This window comes from Lacerta agilis, chromosome 2, assembly GCF_009819535.1.
Source record: "Lacerta agilis isolate rLacAgi1 chromosome 2, rLacAgi1.pri, whole genome shotgun sequence".
Classification (NCBI taxonomy): Eukaryota; Metazoa; Chordata; class Lepidosauria; order Squamata; family Lacertidae; genus Lacerta; species Lacerta agilis.
The window spans coordinates 48,993,443-49,014,358 of record NC_046313.1 but is presented as its reverse complement, the minus strand read 5'-3'; the positions used below and the strand labels follow the sequence as shown (position 1 = coordinate 49,014,358).

General features: G+C 39.7%; 1 protein-coding gene across 3 annotated transcripts in view; it reads right to left on the bottom strand.

Annotated features, from left to right (window-relative positions):
* Window positions 1-10,910: 10,910 nt before the first annotated feature.
* Window positions 10,911-20,916, bottom strand: part of CPEB4 (cytoplasmic polyadenylation element binding protein 4) — a 51,720-nt gene continuing 41,714 nt past the window's right edge. For all 3 annotated transcript variants that reach the window (XM_033139967.1, XM_033139968.1, XM_033139969.1), the window contains 3 exons: window positions 19,702-19,816; window positions 19,272-19,453; window positions 10,911-15,433 (listed from right to left, as the gene is read on the bottom strand). In XM_033139967.1, coding sequence (XP_032995858.1) covers window positions 15,206-15,433; window positions 19,272-19,453; window positions 19,702-19,816 — 525 coding nt within the window. In that variant the 3' untranslated portion in view covers window positions 10,911-15,205. The remainder of the gene's footprint in view (window positions 15,434-19,271; window positions 19,454-19,701; window positions 19,817-20,916) is intronic.

Genomic DNA, 20,916 nt, shown 5'->3' with positions numbered 1-20,916 from the left:
GCTAGCAACATAGAGGCTCTGCGCCAAGTCCATTAGAGTAGAAGCATCCAGACTGCAGTAAAGGTGTTTCTTTTTGCTTTTCTTACCAGTCCAGTATGGTAAGCACAATTTGCAAACAACAGCGTGAGAATCACCTAAACACCTCTGTAGGTGCTCAGGGGGCTGAGATTTATTACAGGAAAGGGGAGACAGGTTGGCACTGGGAATAAGGGCTGCCTTCAGGTGTCTTCTAAAAGTCAGATAGTTGTTTATTTCCTTGACATCTGATGGGAGGGCATTCCACAGGGCAGGTGCCACCGCCGAGAAGGTCATCTGCCTGGTTGCCATCTCACAGAGAGGGAACTGCCAGAAGGCCCTTGGAGCTGGACCTCAGTAATGGACCTGTAATGGCTGCTGCAGAAGCAGCAGAGGCCTGAAACAAAAGGGATCTCATTCTCCAGAGATTACATAATTCACCAAACCCACATGTCAGACAGGGGCTACACATACACTGCTTCAAACAAACTTTCTATATAGAACACCCCACTATTTTATTTTTAACCCACATCTTTCTTGCAAAAACATAACTGCAGTCTTCTCATTCACACTCACTCTACCAACTAACAGGCTTGCGCTGTCACATTAGTTTTCCTACTCTAATGAAGCTGCTGCCTGTGAGCTTTAGAATCAGCCAGGGTGCTGGGACCATATGATTTGTGAAGAGCCCTGAACTGCACAGGGTTATATGCAGCTCTCTATAACTGTCTAGTTTGCCCTTCAAGCACATGATGATTGAGGATTACCAGGAATGGAATGATCATTGCACTGAGCCACAGAGGAATCACAACATGACTATTAAATTGCCACAAAAGACTGGCGGGAGGAGGCCGGTTAATAATCACACGGAAAACATTCTTGCTTGAGCACATTGCAGTTTGCCACCTTCTACAAATTGTGTGCTTGTAACGCACAAATCACCAGACATCTCCTTAATACTCACTATGCAAGAAATGAAATGAAATACTATGCAGTATTTCATCTGGATTTTGTGTCAGTCTTGCACTGGCTGGCTACAGAAAGGTACTTCGAGAAAGACAGTAAAAGAGGAGCAAGGTGGGGAAATATGCCCGTTGGGTAATAGGTAGTGTTTTACAGCAGTGAATTCAGCTAAGCAATTTTGACTATTTGTAAAGCCATATTTATTGCTTTTCATATGGAGCATTTCATGAGGTGATAATGGGCTCTATCACAACATTTCCTGGGACTAGGGGTATGTCTTATTTATTTAACTGTTTTTAAAATTACAGCATCTGCATATACAGGTGAAACTCAAAAAAATAGAATATCGTGGAAAAGTTCATTTATTTCAGTAATTCAACTTAAAAGATGAAACTAATATATGAGATAGACTCATGACATGCAAAGTGAGATAATGTCAAGCCTTTGTTTGTTATAATTGTGATGATTATGGCTTACAGCTGATGAAAACCCCAAATTCACAATCTCAGAAAATTAGAATATTAAATGAAATCAACAAAACAAGGATTGCAAACAGAACAATATTGGACCTCGGAAAAGTAGAAGCATGCATATGTACTCAGTACTTGGTTTGGGCCCCTTTTGCATCAATTTCTGCCTCAATGCAGCATGGCATGGATGCTATCAGCCTGTGGCACTGCTGAGGTGTTATGGAAGACCAGGATGCTTCAATAGCGGCCTTCAGCTCTTCTGCATTGCTCGGTCTCATGTCTCTCATCTTTCTCTTGGCAGTGCTCCATAGATTCTCCATGGGGTTCAGGTCAGGCGAGTTTGCTGGCCAATCAAGCACAGTAATCCCATGGGCATTGAACCAGGTTTTGGTACTTTTGGCAGTGTGGGCAGGTGCCAAGTCCTGCTGGAAAATGAAGTCAGCATTTCCATAAAGCTCGTCTGCAGAAGGAAGCATGAAGTGCTCCAAAATCGCCTGATAGACGGCTGCGTTGACCCTGGACTTAATGAAGCACAGTGGACCAACACCAGCAGATGACATGGCTCCCCAAATCAACACAGACTGTGGAAACTTCACACTGGACTTCAAGCATCTGGCATTGTGTGCCTCCCCATTCTTCCTCCAGACTCTGGGTCCTTGGTTTCCAAATGAGATGCAAAAGTTGCTCTCATCAGAGAAGAGGACTTGGGACCACTGAGCAACAGACCAGTTCTTTTTTTCTTTAGCCCAGGTAAGACGCTTCTGACATTGTTTCTTGATCAGGAGTGACTTGACAAGAGGAATACGACATTTGAACTCCATCTCCAGGATCCATCTGTGTGGTGGCGGCTCTTGATGCACTAACTCCAGCCTCAGTCCACTCCTTGTGAAAGTCCTCAACACGTTTGAATGGTCTTTTCCTGGCAATCCTCTCCAGGCTGCAGTCATCCCTGCTGCTTGTGCACCTTTTTCTTCCACACTTTCCCCTTCTGCATAACTTTCCATTAATGTGCTTTGACACAGCACTTTGGGAACATCCAATTTCTTCTGCAATTACCTTTTGAGGCTTTCCCTCCTTATGGAGGGTCTCAAAGATGGTTTTCTGCACAACTGCCATGTCAGCAGCCTTTCCCATGATTGTGATTCCTACTGAACCAGACTGAGAGACCATTTAAAGGCTCAGGAACCCTTTGCAGATGTTATGGATTGAGTACTGCACCTTTTCACAATATTCTAATTTTCTGAGATTGTGAATTTGGGGTTTTCATCAGCTGTACGCCATAATCATCACAATTATAACAAATAAAGGCTTGACATATCTCACTTTGCATGTCATGAGTCTATCTCATATATTACTTCCACCTTTTAAGCTGAATTACTGAAATAAATGAACTTTTCCATGATATTCTAATTTTTCGAGTTTCACCTGTATTTGTGTGAGGTTTTCTTAAGGTCAAAGACCTCCTTTAAATACAGTGGAGTTTTCACTAACAAAATGCAACTCCATTAAAGGATGCAAACTGTTGTTCAGAGACAAACCATAAGATGGCAGGCTTAGCTATCAAAACACATATACACAAAGATGGGGGGGAGGGAGAGAGAGAGAGAGAGAGAGAGAGAGAGAGAGAGAGAGAGAGAGAGAAAGAAAGAAAGAAAGAAAGAAAGAAAGAAAGAAAGAAAGAAAGAGAAGCATCACAGTAAGAATCTGGTGAGAGGGTGGGGGATTATTGTAACAAACCCATCCCTTAGGTATTCAAGAATAGTAGTGTTTTTTATGTTGCAGGTAAAATACCGTGCTGGCATAAGCACAACTTGCAGACACAAAGCAAAATGGTTTGCCACGAGTGATCGATAATTTGCTTCCCCACAGAGCAAGCAAGGCCTATCACAATCTCAAGATACTTATTCAACAAAAATGAGATCCCATAAAAAGAGCATAATGACCAATGAATGAATGAGAATAAAATCACTTCTCAGTATTTTTAAATATGTTCAGAACAGCCCTTCCAAGGAAAGTGTGTGTGATACAAAACAGGTAGGACGTGCAAACTGGCCTGCACGTTAACAAAATGAAAATTCAGCTCAAGTGAGAGAAGAAACCAATTGCCCATATTTTCTCTTTTGCAATACAAACTTAGCACTCTGGTGAAAAGATGCCAGTGAGTCTGATTACAGGATGTTCTTTTATTGACCATTATATTGAATGAATGGAAAAGGTACCACAATCCTAGAAACTATAGTCCTGGTTAACTTCTGCATTCCAGGTGCTCTTGCCTCCAGTAACTGGCCACTGAAGCAAATTTCACATTAGCCACACCCTTTTAGCCCCCTCAGAGGAAAAGAGAGTTACCTAACATTTTACATTTTACAAGACTGATAGAGCTTTGCCACCACAGTGCTTAATGCCAAGCGTACAGTATGCACTAAGAACTGTGCTGACAACAGCATCCTGGAGGGTTCAGAGTGTATGTTAGGTAGGCAAAATGTGTGGGATAAGAAACAAATCAGCTGGAAAATGAGCACTGGGCTGGGTGTGGGGTAAAGTCAGATAGCAGCAGACTTTGTAAAGCCTTTCTTAAAGAGCTTGGAAGAGATTTACAGAGAGATTGTACCTTGACAATTAATGGCAGGTTTCTGTCAAGCTGCTCCCTACAACTGGAACCAATAGAATGAGAAAAGGGGGTGATATCAGATGAGTTTGCATAGAATGTGAAAAGCACTGCAAATGTTAGCATCTTCTTGCAGAACAAAGAAATGCTTTAAAACAAGGATGGGGAACCTGCGTGACCCTTCAGATATTCCCATCAGCCCTGCCCCCTCCCTCAGACAGCACAACCAATGATCAGGGATGATGGGAGATGTAGTCCAGAAACATCTGGAGGGCCGCAATTTCCCCATCCCTGCTTTAGAATAAAGCTTAAGGTTGATGCAGAGTGTGGCAAGAAGCCAGTGCAGGTTTTCAAGCAGATGGGTGATGCATTCATAGCAATGGGAGGGAACAATGAAACGTGTGTTTTAGTTTATGTGCTGTACCCAAAGCAACTCACAGCAAACACCAGCTTGCTACCAAAAGATCCAAGTACTATTATATATGTACCAAACAGTATGGAAATACTATCACTTGCAAATTTACTGATTAATTTGCAAGCCCTTAAGTGATGCTATTGTCCTGTGAGATTCTCCTAAGAATCCAACAGCCTTGGAACGAGCACACTTGCCTTGTCTGCTTTGATAGAATTCTGGCAACATCCAGTATTTAATAAGCATGCAGGAGCCAAGTTGTGATTTCAGCCTACATAACCACCATGGAACTTTTATATTCCCTTAGTGAAGGTTATTGGGTTGTTGTTTTTAAGCATGGCTCAAACCCAGTAACAAGCGAAGCTCTCAAGTTTATGATATTTGTGACGCGTAGGAAGGAAAATCTGCTGTTGAGTCATAGCAGAATTACTTCAGTCAGCTATAATACAAAGACAGAACAGATTATCCACCTTCAGAGCTAGTATCTGGAGACACCTTGATGGTAACTGATGCTACCCTTTGCAGTGACAAAACTCTTGCACATCTTTGAGAGATGCCAATGAAGAATAAATTGCCACAACAGGAGTGCCTACTTCTCCAGGAAACTTTCAGAGCCCCTGTTTTCACTGTGGCCCCCACCCTGTTCAACAAGCTGTTCCCAAAATGTAGGGTATATATGGGAGTAGCTTTTAATGTGGTGTGAGATGCTGGAACCAGAGCAGGAAATCAAGATTGCACTCGTGCACACATGAACACGTGAGCGGTCACCCCAAAAGGCTCCTTGGATCCAGACTCCAGAGGACTTTTGGAGAAGGTGATTCTCCAGCTTGTGAAAGACTAACTTCCCATTTAAGGGCCATCTGGATATGCCCCAGGCAAGGTATATTTTATTTCCAGCAAAGGTTATGTGTGTCACTCTCAAAGAGAATATATATCCTTGCAAAGCAAGATTCACGATGAGTCCAGAAGGGACATAATGCTTACATCTGCAGCTGGAATTTATCCAGCACATTGCTGTTCCAGAGGCATTTGTAATTAGGACTTGGGAGTAAGGGCCAGTTCACAAATACTTTATTAAAAAAGGATGAGTGTGAACTTATCAGAATGTGCATGCAAGGTTCTGGGCAACCGTTTTTGTGATCACAGATTTTTGGAGGAAATGGAACCACAATTATCAGCATGTACAACCAAGTTCACGCTGACCTTTTGTGGTCTTGCACCGACATATGCAGTCATGTGGAAGAATTTGATGTGTAAACTTACCCTCCACAGAATTGTTTCTTTTCTCTGGTTAGCCCCCATGTCTGCTGCCTGCTTGCTTACTTGCTTATAGCTCTCATATATAATATGGACCTGATCATCAGGACACAAATAGCTTGTGAAACTTCATTGTACAACAGTCCTGTGAACCAGATAACCCACCAGATGACCCACCGGGACCCACAAGTTATGTAAATGACATGGATGATGGGGGAGTCCTGCCCTTTGCCTGCTTTTTGCTTTTTGAAACTGCAGACCTTTCCCCCAAAAGGTGATAGATTTCAAAAGAGCATGGGAATGTCCAGAACTAAAATGCATTGGTTATTAAGAAGCTCCTCGCCCTCCTTGTATCGCCACTAAATCTTTTTAAAAACTTAATATTGCCTATGAACAGCAGAGAGCCCTGCAGGGCACAGTCCATTCATCACCTGGGAGCTCCAGTTAAAAAGGATTGAGCAAAAGTGATGAGAAAAGCACTGCAACTCAGAGTAGACAATCATCTGCTAGATGTACAAGTGTCACCTGGTGTAAGGCAAAGCTGCAAGTACCTCTGGAAAAAGCAGTAACAGAATTATTCAGAAGGCCCAGCAGAGGGAGTGCAACACTGTTAATTTCATGCGCAGAGAGATGGTGGGTGGTTTCCTTTGAGTACTAAAAGCCAGAGAACACAACACACTTATGTGATAGGTAAAAAACAGCCACTTCCACAACCTGCTTAATATAAAATAAATGTTAATACTACCTTGGTTACCCACAGATGATAATTCTATCACATTGCGGTGGTATAAGATGAAAGGTATTTACAACTAAGCCACTTGAGTGTGTGTGTGTGTGTGTGTGTGTGTGTGTATCCTGCAAAAGGCAGCTGCATACAGAGCTTCATTGCAGACGTTTTTCATACTGACGGGCTGAATTGGCTTATTTTACTGAGAAGAAGAGATGTCAATGTTTTCTGCTCTGCTCTCCCTTCTGAGGCCATTATTTGTCTCCCAATTTCCTGTAGGCAGGCAATGGGCCTTTTGGACTGTTGTCTAAGCTGGCTTTCATGACACTGAATAAAGAACAGCTGAGGAATCACCTCATAGGCATTTGCTGGGCAGCCAATTTTCTATCGACCAATCCGTTTTGAAGCAATGGGGAGATCTATTCTGCTTCCATTCCCAAAACGAGAGCAGGCATGCACAATCAGGAATAAAATGGACATTTTGTCACCTAAAAATCACAAGAGGAGGATGGTTTTCTTCCATTCTAACAGTTTGTAAGGGATGGAAAATTTGCGGCATGAGATGTGTGCTGCACAGAGAAATGTGCAGTGTTCTAAACCATTATGCTGCACATGCCTCCTCGCTATCTAAACTGTAGCTTTAGGAAGGCAGTCTAAACAAATTCAGTTTTCAGCTTCTATTCCAAAGCTGACAAAAAGGACAAGCTTTAACCTGCAGGAAAAACAGCTCCTGCTGAAAGCAAAACCCTCAATAACCCGCTAAAAGGGTGTCACCCTTTCCAGGACTGGTGCTCATCCTCATTGTGAAGGGACAGGGTTGGGGACAGCTCAGAAGAGATATATTCACTATACACTATCCAGAAAATAGATGCATTTAAAATAGCAAATGACTGCTTCCTGCTGTGACAGGATAAAGGCTGATTCACCATTATGTTTCAAATGTGTACACCTACGATTCTTTTAAATGTATGGCGAAATATGTAAAGTGTGGATTTGACACCCACCCACACTAACATGTTTATTATACTTAATTCAGCTATTTGGGGAAAGATTTTTTATTCCAGAAAATGAAATGCTGGTCTTGTGTCAACCAGTTTACAGTATTTCAACTTCAGAATCCAAAATGCTGTGTCTCAGTAATATCTTCCAAAACTTCAGGAAATGGAGGTTGCAAAAATGAAAGACCTTGCTAGATTGATTGTTTTTTATACAGCGACTCTGTTCTAATAATATTGGGAAAACTTGAACTGGTTTTGTGGGCTATCTGCCAACGTTTCTATCAAGAGAGTAAAGCAAGGTTGTATTTTAACACCTGTTATTTAAACTTTGGACAAATGATACAGTTCAGGAGCTTTCTTCTCTCTCCCACCCCCAACCCCCATTGGTGATCAAAAAATCCCAGTGCTTCTTTTTGCAGCTGATACAGCTTATTATCTCAAGTATGGCAAGGCTACTTTCCAAATTTGGAAACTTTAATCAATTATAGTAAGGCCAAAGTGATGCACAGTTTGCCAAAAGGCATAAGCAGCATAAATGTTTCTTGGTCATATAACCAAACATTATTAATTTAATATTTTAGGGCTTTTTTGAAAAAAAAAAATAACAGCATACCCATTTTGACACAATTAAGTTTCATCTGCCCAACCATTGGGGGCTATAAAGTCACTTTATTTCAGCAAGGGTCATTGTTTGCTACAACCAAGTTTTTGTTGATAAAATGGTATCTCATCTGGGCAGCAATCTATGGTAGTCCTAAAAGAGATCAATTTGATACAATTCACATTGGTTTTGTGCATATTAATTGTGGACTCATATAGTGTACTTGGTGCATTACCTAGCAGCAGCTCTTCCTTCTGTAAAAGCACACATAATTCATCCTAAACAAGGGGGGGGGGGACTTCCAGTAGTATCATGTCAATGCCTATTTTAAAAATACATTTTTTTAGATCTGTAGCATTAAGAAGGCTGGGCATAATTTTGGAACTGTTTGGTGCTATTTAAATTCTCTTGTAAAATAATCTCAGGATGTGTCTGCTCACAAGATCTATGAAGATGCCCAAATAGATTGTGAACACATGAAGAATTCAAAGTCTGCAGTTTCATATGCCTCTTGCAGATACCATCAGGAGGCATCTTCCACATGATGTAACAGTCAGGCACTTATTGTAATGACACCTACCCTTTGCAACTTTCTGTATTAGACAAGCACCATCTCGGTTGTCTTTTTGGAATACATTCAAGGCTTTCCTTTTTAAACAAGTCTTTTAAGGGAAGATTATTATCCTAGTCTGTATCCATACTGGATTTGAAATGGTTTTTATATTTTGCTTTGGGGTGTTTCATAAATGAAAAGAAATTGCGAGGGGGGGTGTACTCACTTCACATTTCAAACAATGGCCAAATAATATCGGACTGGCCTTAAAAGGGGGGGGGGGGGAGAATAATCTTTGTGTATGCACACCAGGTCAACGATATCTCTGTATTTTGTACTGCTATTTCTGTAACTCACATAACAAAACACAGGGATAGGGTTTTTGTTTTCCTTTTCAGTTTCCTAGAAGGTAAATCAGATTATTTTAGAACTAAATATGTTGCTGTAAACATGCTGATTACCTGTAAGGGTAGCTCTGTTACGAGCTAGCAGCAAGAAAATTGGGAGCCATTTTTCTAATTCAAAACAGTGATTGATTTTGTTTTCAACACCTTGGCAAACAAGTGACATTTGCAACATAAGCTTTAGTGATCTGAATTTTGAAATTTTGGGTTGCTTTGTTTACATGTATCATGCATGGGATTTAGATTGCAAAGGGGCATTGGCTATAAAAACACAGATGGCTTGGCATTGTAATATAGAATACCACGTAGCTCAAAGCCTCAGCTGTGAACATTCCATAAAAGCTTTCCACTTTCTCCCTAGAGCAGCTTCCAAAGTGTGCTTGGGGGATGAAGGAGAAAACCACAAGAACCCAGGCCTGCCTCACCCAGACTTGGCAAAGCTGGCCAAGCTTTTTTCTGCCCCGTCTGCCAAGTCACTCCAGTTTCTGATGCTTTGCATTCTTCTCCTCCGACACGTTGCCACCCCAATTGTCTCACCGCTCATCCAACATTCCATTATTTCGGCATCACACACTGGGCTTCCCTTTGTCCTGATGATTAAGTAGCAGAAGATCAGTAAGTGGAAGCAGGTGACTGAACACTTGGCTGTTTGTTTTTGGCCTAGCTGACATACCGAAGGCTGGATGTTTAAAAATAGATGCTAAGATGCTGAGTTTGCTGAAGATTCATGCCAAAGTCACATGAGACTCCTGCCAGAGACAGCAGATCTTCCCCAAGTACCAAATTTACAAAATATAAATAGTCAGTATTTGGCTCTACCCCCAGGGTGACATTTGAGCAGCAGCTGAAGGCTTATCCTAACAGCACACACTCTGATTAGTGATGTCTGAAAACAAAGTTCTTTAGGACTATCTCCTATTGTTGGGCTTGAATATGCCTAGGACTGAGACACCAAAGCTTGACACCCACTGGGAGGCCAAACTCTCAAAACCATCTCAGGACAACATGACAAAATACTAGAAGGGTTCTGACCTGAAGATGGCAGATTTGCTTATTAAATATATCAATATCAACGTCATGGAAGCTGCATCTCAAGTATCCAAGGAAAATGGCCAATTGTATTGTGGAATTCAAGAATGACTCAGAAAATTCACAGATGATAATAATAATAATCACATGTTAAGCACGTTAGACTGTTCTGGTTAACTAGGGCTCCTTCAGGAGCTGTAAGGATAAATGTGAGCATTTTAGCTTATTTCGTAATTAGCAGGTTTGACTCCAGCAAGAAGCAGGGCTAGATGCCAGAGAGAGAAAGTAGCAAAAGGAGAGAAGATCTGTTGTAGATAGTTCTTTACTAAAACTATTTCCTGGCTTACAGGAGCCATAAGATGTGAAACTCATTGGGCTGAAGAAAAAGCCGTACACCTTTCAAGTCTCCTCTCTTTTTGTTTCTCCCTCCTTTCCTTCCTTGAGCAGCTATTTAGATCTTAAGCCACCTTGGTCAAAGTCCAAAACTCTGTCCCTTACACTGGGTCTTCAATTCACAAGGTCCAAAGTAGAAAGAATAAAAGAATCATTGTCTAATTTTTAGTACTTCTTTTCAAGCAGAGAATAAAACACTACTGCAGGTCAGATGTTAGTTGTTTCTAGAACATAGTATACAAAGTGGTTTACAACTGTTATCACTAACAGCAATCACATAAATCTGAGTAATATTGGGATATGACTGTCCTTCAGGTCAACAACTGCACTTCGTGGCTGGCCAGTGATCTGAATTAGAGACTCGTGTAGCAAAATTATTTCCACTCTGCAACACTGTTCCTTCATAAAATAATGAAGTCAAAAAGGAATAGTGGTTATGTCACGATGCTGAAGAGCTCCAAATAACAGCTTGAGTAGTCATTGAGTTAAAAGTTTTATTCATTCAACATCTCACATTACAAATATTTAAAAATTATATGCATACTGGTATAAATAGTCATTTGCAAACTATTTAATAACATTAATTTTCCACTAGCACTTCAACAAATGAACTCTCTTAAAAAAGAAACTTGTGTTATAACTTAGAGTAGAACATACAAAAATATGAACTTAATGTGAAAATGACTTTAATAAAAAATGAATTACCCTTATTTAAAATGCTATAATAAATACTACAACCTCCCCATACACAGTAAAAACTATATGGAAATTCAGCCAAGTAGTACAAGTAACTGACATACTTAAATAACTTTTCCTTCTGATAATATGAGCATTACATCGGGGGGAAACATATTAGGGATTAGTAAAAACTAGACACCCACTTGCTAAAAGTTTCACTTCCAAAAAATATAACAAAAGAATCTGATGAAAATTATAAAAACTAATTATACTTTAAATTTTAAAAATATAAAAAATAAAACAGTTGAATACAATATTGTCCCAATTCTTACAATGCTATCAATCACAGTAGCTTTAAAATAAGATAATAAAATAAAGCAAATGACCAAAACCTCTTTTATTCCTTTTTTTAAAAAATAATCTCAAATTTACATTAGTAGAAAGATTGATTTCTGATTCTTTTCTTTAGAAACACCAGCAAGAAAGAGGATTTACTAGAACAGTAGAAAATGACATTTTTAAATGTCTGCAATTAAAAACAAAGAATTACACTGCAAAGATCTTCCAGAAGTCTGAAATAAGTATTGCACATAACTTGAAGTTAACTTGCCACAATTCATCACATTCAAGTTTTAAATCACCTTTTAAAACAGAAGGCTTTAACTCTTCAAGAAACAAAAAAAGGGGTGAATTATCAAGTCTTTCCAACAGCATCCTTATAAAACACTAAAGTCATTCACTGCAAGTTTTAGATTTGCTTTCTGCAGAGGTCTGTGTATGGAGAAGTAGATACTATATACCAAAAAAGCACGGGGCAGTGGGGGTTCCTTTACATATAAAATAATCAGAAACACTTTATTTTACATTGCAAAAATAACCATGTAATTACTCTGTAACTACATTGTAAGTACATGGCCAGTGCCATGCTTGTGAGAGAAAATGACATGCTTGTTTACACCCCTTTAAATAAAGTGATACCCTAAGATTTTAAAACTAATTACATGTTAGTTATGCTTGGAGTGACATGGCAACTCCACCCTCCCATGTAATCAGAAGGACATATTATATTAGCACTATCTAGAGTACAGAGTAATATAGATAATCATTTATGCCCTGTAAATTGAAGTGTAACCAAATAATCTGTAAACACGCTTTTCACACAATCACCACAAGTGAATATTAGTAGAATAACATTTTTCTTTTAATATTAGTCATGCATACTAACATTACATGCCCACCACTGGGCAGGCTTGGGTTTATTTCCTTACATATGATTTAAAAGAGCAGACACATCTCTGCAAACACCTAACATCAATTTGTTAAGATTAAAAATGGCTAAACATTCACCAAAAAACATCTGCATTTGTGTATTACTTTTAAAAACCTATTAAGAAGCGGTAGACAATTTGGGATGTTACTTTTAAACTTCTACTCTATGCTTATGCATTAAATTTCAAGGGTCTAAAGACAAACTCTCTCATTTGTCACTTTCATGCTTTTTAAAAATTTCTTTTTAAGTCTCAACTTTACATATAAGTTTTTTTTTTAAATTATATGTACACCAAATACCTGGTGCTGGGCTAAAGATGTTTAAGCAACATGCTTTCTTTTCTCTGCAAATTCTAAAATAGCATTGCCAGTGCACAACATCCATAATTCAAAATGTATGCAGAGCACTGAAATGTATAAAAAGCAGAATATAAGAAAATAAAATTTATTAAAATTATTTATATTAAAAAATGAAGTATATGAAGATCTCTCAGTAATAAAAGTACAAAAAGCTACTCTTTGCAATATGAAAAATTGAGGTATTGCATAAAGAGATATCCCGTCAGTGAAAAGTGTGCCTAAAAATGCTCACTGTTGGAAAAACAAGATATACAAAAGTAGTGCATAACAAATATACATTATGTGCATGACAAAATAAGTTAGCTACAAAAACACTGTACCGAAATTCAGCAGGTCATGTACAAAGGGAAAAAATTATTATTCAAAGCTACTTCTCAAACAGTGTTATTTCTTGTAATGGTAACCCATCTCACCTGTTCACTGGGTAGGATCGGCACAATAAGACACCCCAAGCCACCTACAAGCATTTAAAAAAATTAAAACGAATATTCCAACTATAATTATGTACTTCAGAGAAAAAGGTCCCTGACAGTCTACAAAAGAGCACTCTCCATTTGCATTTACTGTTGTCAATATTTGCAGGGATTTCATTAAAAGCAGCTCCCTTTCTCTACTTGACGAGTAGACAGCAAATGTCTCCATTTTGACCTTTGGAAAATAACAAGGTATGTTTTATGTGTTGAAAATCAAAAACTGTTTCTCAAAGATAATTGGGGAGGGGGTAGGAAAGGGGAGGGAGAGGGCTTACAGAAGAAATTTGCTTTTTTGTCTGTAGCTGTGCTAAGGCAAGTCTTTGGTTTAAGAGTCTATGGTGGTACCATGCCAGTTCAGATTGCCAATGGACTGGGTTGTTTTGCACACTGCTACAAAATCATTTCTTAAGAACTGAACTCATTCACTCCTATCAATTTTCTCAGCTTTACAGAGCTCAAGTGACTATATCAAACTAACCAACACCACCCTGTGCTTTAGCTTTAACATCTACTGTGTTCTCACTTATATGGTTCAAACAACCCATGCATTTCTCAGCAAGTTGGTACATTAGAGCCCTGGAATTCTTTATTTTCTGTGCTAAGTTCCAAAAAGAATTATTTATTGAGATTTTCTTACTTGCTCTCTGCTGAATGACAAGCATATTCTTCTTTGCCAATGCATATTCATTCAACCAACAGTGCATAACATCCCTGGAAACAAACTTCACTTTGTCCCTCTTATGCTTTTGATGATCCAATTTCAATCGGAGATAAAAACACATTTACATCCCAGAGTAAGCCCAGTAAGTAGCCAAATTTTGATTTGTGTGGTTAGAATGAATTACTAGTGTCTCAGAGGTGGGCAGGGGAGGTGGGAATCAAAATCATAATCTTGAGGTATATCTTTAGGTTCTTGTATTTCATGTCAAAATGGAGAGCAAAGGCTGGCCCCTGATTAACATTAGTAAATTAGGATATAGAGTTCTATATAACCATCAAAAATAAAATCTATACATTTGTTCTTCAGGAGAGGACATGCCAGTTCACTAGTTGTCATTACTTTAGCTTTGGTAGGATTTCTAGGGCTGTATTCTGATAATGAAGTTTCTTCTTTAAAAATAATAATAATATAACAACAACAAACAACAACAACAACAAAGAATAAGTGCACTCCCCACCCACCCCCAGTAGTAAATTGACCCAGGATTTACATTCAGGAACTTTTAAAATGTGATTGCTTGGATGAAGAACACAGATCTAAGCTCTGCCTACTCAATTAGTAAAAGTTTGAATGTGGTGGGAAGTCGGAGGCACGGTGAGAAACACGTACTGTGCTAAAAAAATAGCTTCGGAACCCTTAAATAAAACATTTAACTTAATGCTGCTTTAAACCTTGCTCATGCATTTTTGTTGCTTTAAACATGCTCTTTCCTGTTACTAGGTTAACGGCTAACTGTTTCCATTGCTATAAAATCATAGGCGGCAAGAAAACAGGCTTCCCAGAGGTTTGGGTAGGGAAGGGGAGAAGGAAGGGTGGGTTGGACAAAGTGTCAGAATAGATTCATAGTGTTCCTATCTCATGATTACTTTTCATAAAAGTATTCTATTGATTTTGTTATTAGCAATAATTTAATTAAAAAACAAAATACTCTATTGTTTCATTTCTCTTCTCTTAATATTGTTCTCTCTTCCTTCAAGAAAAGATAGCAGGAAAGCAGTGTCCCCCTGGGTAACTAAAGGTAAGAGAACCTGGTTTCCATGCACTGTGTTATCCATATGAATAGCAGTTCCCAATACAGTTTAATGACAAGATTCTACAAAATACCTATATGATTATAGGTCATTCTTTTGTTACACTATTGTTAAGTTACAGACTACAACAGTAGGACATGCTATCTTGAATAAGAGAGAAGAGGAAGGGAGGGCATGGGAATCAGGATAACAGAAGAGTGCACTTATTTTGAGGCCTGCATATGAACACGCTGCAGGAATCACTTAATTCCAGCGGAATGAAATATGTCTCGGGCGATCTCCTCCCTCTTTCACCAGGGGCTTGTGGAATTCCCTGCCAGCGCGTGAATGGATAGCAGCCCAGCAATATTCACAGTAATACTGCAGACAGGTAACGTTAGCACAGAAAAATGGAGCGAATTTTCCACCACAACGGGCCCCCTGACATTCATCACACAGCTGATCATCCAAGACATATGGCTTAACTTCCACCTGTGTTAAAAGAAGGAGAGAGAAAGTTTACACTGCTAGAGTGTCTTCTGTGTAGGTTACAGCAATCTAACTGTTAATACGAATGTCTCAATGAATATTCTACTGTGCCTTAAGAAAACCTCAGTTGGAGCAGAGTGAGGATCCAACTAGCCGGGCATCCTGTTGCCAGCAATGGACAACCAGATGCATCCAAGAAACCTACAAACAGGGCAGAAAAGCTATAGCTTTCCCTTGTTATATGTCCACCAGTAATTTGGTTTTCATAAGTTGTTTATTATTTATTAAGGTTATTGTTATTACTGATATTAAAATTTGTATACTGTCCTATACCTGTAGGTCTCTGAATGTGGAGTGTGACACAGTGGTCAGAGTTCTGGACTAGATCCTCAGAGAGATGGTTTCAAATTCCCACTGAGGCATAAAGCTTACTGAGTAATTGTGCACAAGTCACCTTTGGTTCTAACCTAGCTCACAGGGATGCTGTGAGGATAAAATTGAGGGTGCGAGAGAGGAAGCATATATGCTGCACTGAGATCCTTGGAGGAAGAACAGGATGAAAATACAACTGCTGCTGCTGCTGCTATTATTATTATTAAAAATATTTTACTAATTGATGCTTAAAGTTATCCATAAATTTGCCAAACCCTCTTTTAAAGCAATCCAGGCTAGTGACAACCACCCTATCTTTGGCAGCATGCTAAGAGACACCATGCAAACCTACAGAAGTTTTTGTCCCAGTAATTCTTAGGATGCTTGCACATGTTAAGAATTTGTTTCGTTTTATGCAAGACACACCATTAAGTAAGTGATGTGTAAGGCAATACTTTGGCAAGGGAGAAAGGAAAGGGGATTTTGATTGTGCTGAAATGTTTGATCAAAGTATCATATTGGTTTAAAAAGTATTTGTTCCAAATTGGCAGCATGTCAAGTCAATTTTGATCATGTGAAAGTATTTTTTAATTAAAGTTACTGAGGTGCCCCATAAGAACAAGGGATTGAGGAGTTTTGCTGAAATAAAACCATTCAATATTTGCTTAAGCCTCTACTAAGAAGAGACCATGGAAACAACATAGGAAGGGAGATCTGTGATTGGATCTTTTCAGGATTGTTGGTTTTATTTTAAAAGGCCTGATTTGGATCTGCAATACAGCACAGGGAGAGAAGGCTTTACTTTCCCCCCAACCCCAATGCCATTTTCTTAATAGCTATGGGGTGTGGAGGGGGTAGCAATTTGGATTATTTGCCATGCAGAGCAAAACATACAGTAACCATATGTCAGGCTGGTACTGTAATAGTATTAGGGGGACAATCTGAAGCGGAAAAAGGACGGAAATTGATCTTACCATGAATTTCTGTTTGAAGAGTGGACTGGCAGACATTCGGTTAACAGAATAATTCCTCCAGTTAACAAATGTTCGCCAGTCCACCCATGCAAATAGGGAGGGGAAGAGATGCTTAAAAAAAAAATCCCTCCCACCACTGCCCGATTCAGTTACTTCCACCAACTAAATTTACTATTAAAAAGGGGGTCAGTCCAATCATGGATCTTGTGTCATCTTGTCTATTTGCACCGTTTCAAGGATTTTAAACATATCTGAATGTTGAACATCACTGTTTCCTAACCAATGATAAGAAGTGTGAATAAACAACTTATTTCACTGAATATGTTTTGGACAAATATATTTCAGAGGCTGCAGTGATATTTGCTTTAAATTGAGTTTTATAAAAACGTGTGTGTGAGAGAGAGAGAGAGGTTGAGAGAGCATTAAATGCTTACAAATGTCAAAGTCTAGATTTTCTCACAAATAGGGATGCACATCATGATCCAGATATCTTCACTGACTACAGTATACACAGATTGTCTGGATTTGCCAAACAAATGGGTGCCACTGTTATCACCAACTGTGGTAGCCCCTACTGAATGCGAGGGAGCTAAATTTAGATTTCCTCCCTCGGGGGGGGGGACCCTCTTAGCTGACTGGTGCTGTTAAATCTGACAGTGGCTGCATCGGAAGCTGTCTTGCTTGCAAATCTGGCTTGTTTGGAAGTCATTAGTCATAGTCCCTGCTTCACATGTAACAGGAAACCATGGTCTGTTTTTGCCACTCATGTGAAGAGTAGTACAAAGTGGCAGCAAAGGACATATCCTAGTTGATTAAACTGGGATCTGATTATGCAAAAGTGGCGTGCTTGACTTGCATCTGTGGCTCCATTCCCCAAGGGGGAAGCGCACACACAGATGCAGGTTCTGGACATGGAAATCCAGCAAGGGGGACGGCTTTTCTGCAAAGGGGACTCAGTCTAGAAAGGATCTGCATATGCCTAAATCTGCTGGAGGACATGGACAGGAATGTTTTCATTTCCTGCTCAGATTTCAGGTACGTTTTGCTACCAACAGTAAATCTAACCTGTATGCCATTACTGTGTATGAGAAATTGAAACATGACAGCTCTTCTAAACTCAGAGAAGGACCAGCCACCACAAATCAATATGCACAATTTGCTCAGTTGCTTTTCCTCCCCAAAAATCCAATCAAGTAAATCATGGTATTCAAATTGCTGAGTCACAGAACCCCGGAAGAAAACATGTCAAATAGCTAAGAAACAGTAAAACAATGCAACAGTGACAGAGCTGGCTCACAAGATCTTACACCACAACAAAATACTGCTTGTTCCTTAATCCTAAGTCTTCTTCCTCATCATGTGAATGACACGTCACAATGAAAATATCAGATTCTATCTGTCTGGCGTTAACCCAGAAGTAACTGCAAGGGTGGCTGAATTTTTCTCAATAGTATCTCTCAGAGTGGTGAATAGCACTATTTAGCAGGAAGAAACTCCAATGAAAATTCTCATTACTACATATTTTTACATGACTGTTTATTCGTATATATTTTAAAATTTTATATGTGGATGTTTTATGATGGCCTATACCGTGGTGCCTCGCAAGACGAAATTAATTCGTTCCGCGATTGTTGTTGTATAGTGGAAATTTCATCTTGCGAAGCACGGTCAGAGGAAGCACGGTTTTACGGAAAAAAATAAAATCGCAAAACATTTTCGTTTTGCAAGTCACGGCCATAGGAAAATTCGTCTTGTGAGTCACCCTTTCGTTAGCGAATGCCTTTCGTCTAGCGAGGCATTCGTCTTGCAAGGTGCCACTGTATTTGTAATGCCTAATAAAGGTTTGGCGAAGTAAGGAAGGATGAAAATGAGCTACATACAGGGAAATATGGACATTTGTGGCAAAGCTATTTTTGCTTTTGTTGGCATGTGCTGTGAACATATGTTATTAAGAAGCTAGCACTAACATCAACATAAAATGATGATTGCATATTGTTGCTGTGTAACCTGCAGCGAATTAAAACAGGACTTGGAGAGACTCACACAAATTCTGTAGAAATGAATGCAAATAGTGCAGCAGTTTGCATTGTACTTTCATAAACCAATTGACCATTCTACTTCCAGCACATAGGCAGGGGTGAAAAAGAGGCCAACAGTAAAGCAAGTCATGCAGAGGTAACAGGATAACATTAGGAACACAGGCTTATGCTGTGCTACAGGAAATTTCTCTGAAGGGAACAACAGCTTTAGAAGGTGCCAGAAGGCACTAAAAAGCCAATGTTAAACTACATCCCCCCACCTCCGGATCTCTGGGATGATGGAGGGGGCTTTGTGGTATAGCTTTTTATGTGTGGTATGGCTTTTTTATGCATGTATGCTAGGAATACAGGAAAGATAGTATTTTCCATTTAATACAACATTTTCTCCTGCCACACACGGGCACTTATATGGAAATAAACCCGTGAAAGAATGCTGAGTAATACTCTAGCCCTTACCCGTTTATCTATCTCTCCATGTTGCAGCTGAACAAAGCGGGCACTGATAGCAGCTATGTAACTCTGTTGATTAGAAAATGCAACACGCCCAGCTCCTTTTGGGTACTTCAGCTCAGGATCTGTGTCAATTCCAGCATAGCAAACTCCTCCGTACAGCCGGTCCATTATCATTGCAAGCTCCACTAAAATAAAGTAGTAACAAATGATTTACCCAGATATTTTATATACATACTTCTCTTTCTAGACCCTGGGCAAAAGCATGTTTATTTGTACTCTTGTATCTGGAAATAACTGGAGTGTCAGCAAAAGTTAAATTTAGCAAGCACTGGCATACTTCTACAATAGAAATAAGGACACAATGTTCTCTCACAGCAGTAAGGCAGTTTGGATAGAATCAACGAGCCACTGCACTTGTTTTTGCATACCATACCTGCCCGTAAGGGTCGTGGAACTCCTCCTACAAAAATGGTTTTCCGTGGGTCTAGAGGCTGTGAGCCATCCATCACAAAGTCACTATCGCTAAGATTCCAAGGCCGGATTTGAACCTACAAGCAGAAGATGAGACGTTACCACTTACAATTCAAGTTGACAGTCAAGAATTATCCCTCCCTCCCCCCCACCGCGCCGCAGCATGCACATCATTAATATGTTACAACAACAGTGTTTCCTGCATTTCACATCCATGGGATTTCAGAGGATCCTTTCCTAGCAATCATTCTAATCTAGTCAAGCAATAACAAAGCCAGGTTTCACATATGGAATTTCTGAAGTGGGAGCACAATAGGCTACCAGGGTGGAGAGAGGGCACTCCTCAAGGAAGCAGCATGCACAGTCCACAGGTCTGTCTAGGAAAGATGAACCACCATGTCCTTTACTAAAATATGGCTCAATCATCACAACAAACCTCTGTCCACACATTAAATTATTCAGAAGTGAATGACTGAGGGGAGGGGGATATACAGTGTGTGTGTGTGTGTGTGTGTGTGTGTGTGTACACACGACGTAGAGCTCTGAGGACTGCACTTCCACATGAGTGCATTACTTGTGACAAATGGGCTAGTCCTCAATGTTTCCCTAGAACAGATAAAGAGCCACATTCAGCCAGTGGCCCATGCTCCTGCCATGCAGACCAACGATTATAGGTGGGTGGGGCTGCCCACCCATCAATCACCTGACATAATTATGGCAACTGTAAAGCATCTTACTGTAACCTCCAATCAGCTTGTTGATAGTTTTAGCAAGGCCCATTGAAGTCTATTTGCAGACATGTTTGGGTTCATACTGAAGTGGTAGTTAGATGCACACGAAAGCTCATACCAAGAACAAACTTAGTTGGTCTCTAAGGTGCTACTGGAAAGATTTTTTTTATTTTTTTTTACTATGGCAGACCAACACGGCTACCTACCTGTAACTGTGAGAAAATAGATTAAGTGGGTCATAGTATGCATAGGAGGATCTCTTTGGGGATGGGGCTATGCTGGAGATCAGATATGAAACGTGGGATTTGGCCCCAAATCAGGTTAGTAAAGACTAGCCAAGTATGGCCTAATGCCTGCTATTCTATATTCTGGAATAATTATCTCTACCCTAACCCAAAGAAAAGTGCACAATTATTGAAAAATAATGGTAGTATGTGCTCACATAA